Source organism: Gekko japonicus, unplaced genomic scaffold (genome assembly GCF_001447785.1).
Source record: "Gekko japonicus isolate JY-2015 unplaced genomic scaffold, Gekko_japonicus_V1.1 scaffold2977, whole genome shotgun sequence".
Classification (NCBI taxonomy): domain Eukaryota; kingdom Metazoa; phylum Chordata; class Lepidosauria; order Squamata; family Gekkonidae; genus Gekko; species Gekko japonicus.
The window spans coordinates 81,728-88,133 of record NW_015176067.1 but is presented as its reverse complement, the minus strand read 5'-3'; the positions used below and the strand labels follow the sequence as shown (position 1 = coordinate 88,133).

General features: G+C 47.4%; 1 protein-coding gene across 1 annotated transcript in view; it reads right to left on the bottom strand.

Annotated features, from left to right (window-relative positions):
• Window positions 1-6,406, bottom strand: part of LOC107123464 (tripartite motif-containing protein 55-like) — a 43,652-nt gene that overhangs the window by 16,758 nt on the left and 20,488 nt on the right. The window contains exons 4-5 of the mRNA XM_015426714.1: window positions 6,067-6,232; window positions 1,728-1,823 (exon numbers count right to left, since the gene is read on the bottom strand). Of these exons, the coding sequence (XP_015282200.1) occupies window positions 1,728-1,823; window positions 6,067-6,232 (262 nt within the window). The remainder of the gene's footprint in view (window positions 1-1,727; window positions 1,824-6,066; window positions 6,233-6,406) is intronic.

Below are 6,406 nucleotides of genomic sequence, written 5' to 3'. Positions count from 1 at the left end.
CTCCTCCTCCTCCTCTTCTTCTTCATGCATGCTCTGCCACTGAGCCACAGCTCCCATCCCCGGGATAACCAGAGCGGTGGCTTCTCTTCCACAAATCAACTGGGCTTTGGAATGGATGAGACTGACTCCCAGATGTGTAGGAATGTCGGGGTCTTTTAGGCAGACGTGGAGAGTTCTTACGTTGGAAATACTAGTTCTGAGTCTGGGAACACCTTACAGACCAACAAGCTATTCAGGATGTCGGTTTTCTTTCTTTTTCTTTTGGCACTTTTGCATTTGTGTGCACGTGTGCGAATGCATGTGTGTGCTCGTGCCGGGAAGTTATGGCAACCTCTGGCAACTCCTACTGGGGCATGGGGGACGTTCAGAGAAGCGGCTTGATAGCCTGCCTCTTTCTCCCGGGCCTGGTATTCCTTGGAGGTCTCCCATCCGAATACTGGCCAGGTGTCAGCTAAGCTGCCATGCATAGGGAGAGGAGTTCTGATTGTTATGCATTCCTTCCCGTGCGCTTAATTGCTTCCCAGCTGCAACGCTTATCTGTAAAGAAGTACTGGAGGAGTGTGGTGTCTACCTTCCGTGGGATCGTTCTGGTTCCCAGCTTGGCTGCCGTTAGAGGCTATTCCTGTTTCCCGCGCGCGGGAGCCCATCTAATTGGGTATTGCGGGGGGGGGCGCATACGAATGCCCTATATCCTATTATACGCATAGGTAAGCAAGGAGGAGGAGGAGGAGGAGGAGGAGGAGGAGGAGGAGATTTATATACCACCCTTCACTCGGAGTCTCAGAGCGGCTTACAATCTCCTTCTCCCCACAACTGACACTCTGTGAGGTAGGTGGGGCTGAGAGAGCTCTCTCTCGAGAACTGCCCTTGAGAGAACAGCTCTGAGAGAGCTTGTGACTGACCCAAGGTCATACCAGCAGCTGCATGTGGAGGAACGGGGACTCAAACTTGACTGGAGGAGTGGGGACTCAAACTTGGTTCTCCCAGATTGCAGTCTGCGCTCCTAACCACTACACCAAACTGGGAAGAAGAAGAAGAAGAAGAGGAAGAAGAGAAGGAAGAAGAGGAAGAAGAGGAGGAGGAAGAGGAAGAAGAGGAGGAGGAGGAGACTGGATTTCTACCCCACCCTTCACTACCCAAAGGAGTCTCAGAGTGGCTTACAAACTCCTCTCCCTCCCCCTCCCCACAACAGACACCCTGTGAGGCAGGTGGGGCTGAGAGAGCTCTGACAGAAACTGCTCTTTTTCAAGAACAGCTCTTATCAGAACTACGGCTTGCCCAAGGTCATCCAGCCAGGTGAACGTGGAGCAGTGGGGAATCAAACCCAGTTCTCCCAGATTAGAGTCCGTGCACTTAACCACGACACCAAGCTGGCGACTGGACTCAAATACAATCCTAGGGGCAACTGGACTCAAATTGAGCTCGTCTCCTATAGACCGACAAGGAAGTGGCTTGAACACAGCTCATCCAAGAACTAGTTTCCGAAGAGAGAGGCGGAGAACAATGTGCCCTCTAAGCTGTGGAGTCTTGTGAGCAAAAATTCTACTTTGTGAGCTGCTGGCATTAAAGTTGTGGGCCAGCGATTTGGCTACGGCATAAATCAGTGTGCTCTGGAGCCATCGTTCCTGAGCGGAGACAAGAACGTGTGAGCCGGAGGCTAAAAAACTGTGAGCTAGCGCACACTAACTCAGCTTAGAGGGAACATTGGCGGAGAACCAGCTCCCTACCTCGATGTTTTTGCACGTCCCTTGCAACGCGTTGATGTAGGCTTGGATCCTGTCGTTGGCGGCCACAAGAGCACTGATCCCGTCCGTCAGCTTCGTCTTGAGGGGAGAGTCCAAAGATCAGGTTTGTTCACTGCTGAGAGCCACCCAATTGCTATTTACCCCCCCCCGCCCCCCCACGCTACTGGGAGGAGCTGCTGACCTGGTTATTTTACCCCACACCCCCAAACAGTCCGTATCCAAAATGGAACATAAATGGGACTCTCTCACTATACCATTCTACCAGGGCTATTTTTGGGCAGGAACGCACAGCAACGGAGTTCCGGCTGGCTCCCGAGTTGGCCACGCCCAGCAGGAACTCATTAGCATAATAGGCCACACCCAACAGCAGAAATTCATTAGGATTGGCTACATTAGGGATGTGTGGCCTAACATGCAAAGGAGTTCCTGCTACAAAAAACGCTCTGGGTTTTGACAACAAACAAGGTAAACAGAATAACAAGCAAAAGGTGGGTGTGGCTGGATGACCACACTTCTGGTAACATGTGGGTGCGGCCTAATATGCTAATGAGTGGTACTGTCAGGGGTGTGGCCTAATATGCTAATGAGTTTCTGCTGTTGGGTGTGGCCTGTTATGCTAATGAGTTCCTGCTGGGCTTTTTCTACAAAAAGAGCCCTGCTTCTACAATCGTTCCACTGGCAAGCCTATCAGTTACCAGGCTCAATTTAAAGTATTAGTTATCACATACAAAGCCCTTCATAGGACTGGACCCTCATAGCTGCGAGACCGCCTCTCCCCCTACGCTCCGCCATGACAGCTTTCCTCATCCGAGCAGGGCCTTCTGCAGGTGGCACCCGGCAATGGGCAAAATCAATGACTGCCCCGTGCAGCTGCCTCCACTGTCGTGGCCCCCAACTTGTGGAACGGTCTGCCTGAGGAGGTCAGGAATAGCTCCCCCCTCCCCCCGCTCCTTGCTTTCCACAAACGACACAAGTCCAAATGAAGAGGGCTTTCCCACACAAGTGAAAGTGTAGCACTGGACAAAGCGATTCACTAAGTCACTTGGTCAAATTATTGGTCGGTACTAAAGAGTATAGTATGCTCTGGGTCGAATCCTACTCTGAACATCAGAGAAGCCATGTTGGATCAGGCCAGTGGCCCCTCCAGTCCAACACTCTGTGTCACACAGTGGCCAAAACCCAGGTGCCATCAGGAGGTCCACCAGTGAGGCCAGAACTTCAGAGGCCCTCCCACTGTTGCCGCCCCCAAACATCAAGAAGACAGAGCATCATTGCCCCAGACAGTGTTCTGCCTATACCATGTGGCTCATAGCCACTGATGGACCTCTGCTCCATATAAGAACATTAGGGAAGCCATGTTGGATTAGGCCAATGGCCCATCTAGTCCAACAGTGGCCCAAACCCAGGTGCCATCAGGAGGTCCACCAGTGGGGACAGAACTCCAGAGGCCCTCCCACTGTTGTCGTCCCCCCAAGCACCAAGAAGACAGAGCATCACTGCACCAGGCACAGTGTTCTGTCTATACCATGTGGCTCATAGCCACTCATGGACCACTGCTCCACTTGTTTTTCCAACCCCCACATAAAGCTCTCTATGCTTGTAGCCGCCGCCACTACTTCCTATGGCAGTGAATTAATGTGTCATGTTAACACTTATGCTTTCCTTTGGTTCTGTTTTTTAGACTTCTGGTTGGCTCTAGAAACCCCATCTCATTGTTTATCGAATGTCCCATCCCATTTATTGTGTCGACCTCAAGTTCCCCCGAGAAAGGCGGACTATAAATTATGTCAATAAATAAAATAAATGAAAATATAGGTAAAAGGTAAAGGTTCCCTTGCTCGAAAGCCAGTCGAATCCGACTCTAGGGTTGCGGTGCTCATCTCCGTTTCCAAGCCGAAGAGCCAGCGCTGTCCGAAGACGTTTCCGTGGTCATGTGGCCTGGCCGGCATGACTAAACACCAAGGCGCACAGAACGCTGTGACCTTCCCACCGAAGTGGTACCTATTTATCTACTTGCAATTTCTTGCTTTCGAGCTGCTAGGTTGGCAGGAGCTGGAACTAGAGACGGGAGCTCACTCCGTCATGCGGCACACTCAGGTCTCGAACTGCTGAACTACCGACCTTCCACAGCCTGCAGTTCAGCATCTTAACCACTTGAGCCACCGCAGCTCCAAATGAAAATATACCCAGGCTTTAAAAACCTAAGAGCGCTGCCGGATCAAACCAATGGTCGCTCGAGTCCAGCATCCTCTTTCGTGGCCTCAACGGGAGACCTCTTGAGAAACCTTACAGCTTTTGGCTTATAGATCATGACGGGTAGCCATGTTAGTCTGTCTGTAGCAGTAGAACAGATCAAAGGAAGTCCTTCTTCACCCAAAGAGTGATTGACACATGGCATTCACTGCCACAGGAGGTGGTGGCAGCTACAAGCATGGATGGCTTCAAGAGGGAATTAGATAAACATATGGAGCAGAGGTCCATCGGTGGCTATTAGACACAACATAGAGATAGGAACTCTCGGTCTGGGGCCAGGGATGCTCTGTATTCTTGGTGCTTGCGGGGGGGGCACAATGGGAAGGGCTCCTAGTGTCCTGGCCCCACTGCTGGACCTCCTGATGGCACCTGGTCTTTTTGACCACTGTGTGACACAGAGTGTTGGACTGGAGGGGCCATTGGCCTGATCCAACATTGGCTTCTCTTTGTTTCTTTTTTTTTTTCCCAATATTTTTTTATTGAAATTTTTAGAATACATTCCAGTATAACATTATAACACAATACGTAATCCAGCGTTACATAAACAGCATAAACACAGGTTAGGTGCACAACTCATGCTACTTCTAAACGTAACTAAGTTTTCCAACTATTTCTTTTACATGTCTAGTTCAGAGAATTCGGTTGTTTAAATATCTCTAGTTAAACAGCATTATTTTAAATTTTGCATTGGCTATGTCTGACCAATCGAATTGTGTCAAGGAAATTTTTTGTAGGATGGGACTCCAAATACTGAGAGGGTTATAGAATTCACACTGGTTTTTGGATGTTGAGTCATAGATTGAGAGATTCTCCAGCATGAAGATGTCCCATACCTTATTGATCCATTGAGACAGCGTTGGTGAGTTTTTGTTTTTCCAATTCTTTGCTATGGTCATTTTTGCTGCTAACATTAGTAAATTAACTAATTGTTGTTTGTTTCTTGTGTAGTAGAAAAGAGCAAGAGTCCAGTATCACCTTAAAGACTAGCAACGTTTGTGGCAGGGGAGGCGCTTTCGTGAGTCTGAGTTGTGGCGTCTGAAGAAGGGCGCCAGAAGTAAAATTTATGATTTAAATTGTTTAAGATTAGTGTATGTTATTTTGTTGTATAAATTAACTTTGTTATGGAATCTATGTTTGGGATTAGAGGGCAGGTAGTAATCATGAATTGACTGAATTAATTTGGTGGGTGAATGAAAGTAGTGGGTGTGTTCTGGAGAGTGGTGGTATGTAGGTTTTGGTAAGAATATATCTTTGTACTTGTAGCTCTGCCTTGTGTTGCCTTGCCATAAATCAATTGAAAATGAAATCTATTGTTGATATTAGAAGTATTGTGATGATTTAAAGTGCTTAAGATTAGCATTTTTTGTTCATTTGTTATATAAATTAATTGTTATGGTATTTATGTTTGGGATTAGGGTGGAAGGCAATAATGGTGACACATTCGATAAGAATTATTAAAGTGAAAGTGCTGGTCTTTGTAGGCGATTTTTTAATGTGAATGTTCCAGTTGATTATATAATGGCCTTTTAAAATGAGAATGAATGAATATAAGTAATTTAAATAGAAAATTAGGGGTTGATGTTCTAATAAGCTATCTTGTTATATGGAGCAAAGGCAGAAAAATAGAGAATGTTATTTGATAATGATTTAGATCAGAATAACTGGCGAGGATCCTCGGTGATGCAATGTAAATTTCTCGTATGAGAATAGAGAGAATTCATAATACATCTATGGACAATCAAATTACTTGATCCAGGGGATGTGTTGAGAATTTAATTGTTGTGCGGATTAATGTTTGTTGTTGTTCTATACGTGTGTATGTGCACTAAGCATAAAAACCTAATAAATATAAATTAAAAAGAAGAAGAAGAAGTGAGCCGTGACTCGCAAAAGCTCCTCCCCTGCCACATATTCTGTTAGTCTTAAAGATGCTGCTGGAGTCTGGCTCTTTTCTACAGCCTTTGGCTTGCGGTCTATGAAACTGGAGGGGGGGGGAATCCATAAAATGAATGACGTACACAGAAGCCCCAGCAAACGTGTTAGCTGACATGAGCAGGGACGGGCTGACCTTCTGTTTCATGTAGATGTCCGAGAGGGGGGCCACTTCGCAGTCCTTGTGCTCCCCGAAGACCTTGCAGAGGGAACAGGTGGGCACCCCGCACGTCACGCAATAGATGTTGATCTTCTCATCCTCGTGTTCTTCGCAGGTGGGGTGCTCGGTTTTTAACAGGGGCCTGATGGTGGGGGGAGGGGGGGAGACACAAGAGGGAAATGGATATACAAGGTGTGCAAAGCCTTGAAACAGGTTGGCGGGGGAAGAAGAAGAAGAAGAAGAAGAAGAAGAAGAAGAAGAAGAAGAAGAAGAAGAAGAAGAAGAAGAAGAAGAAGAAGAAGAAGAAGAAGAGGAG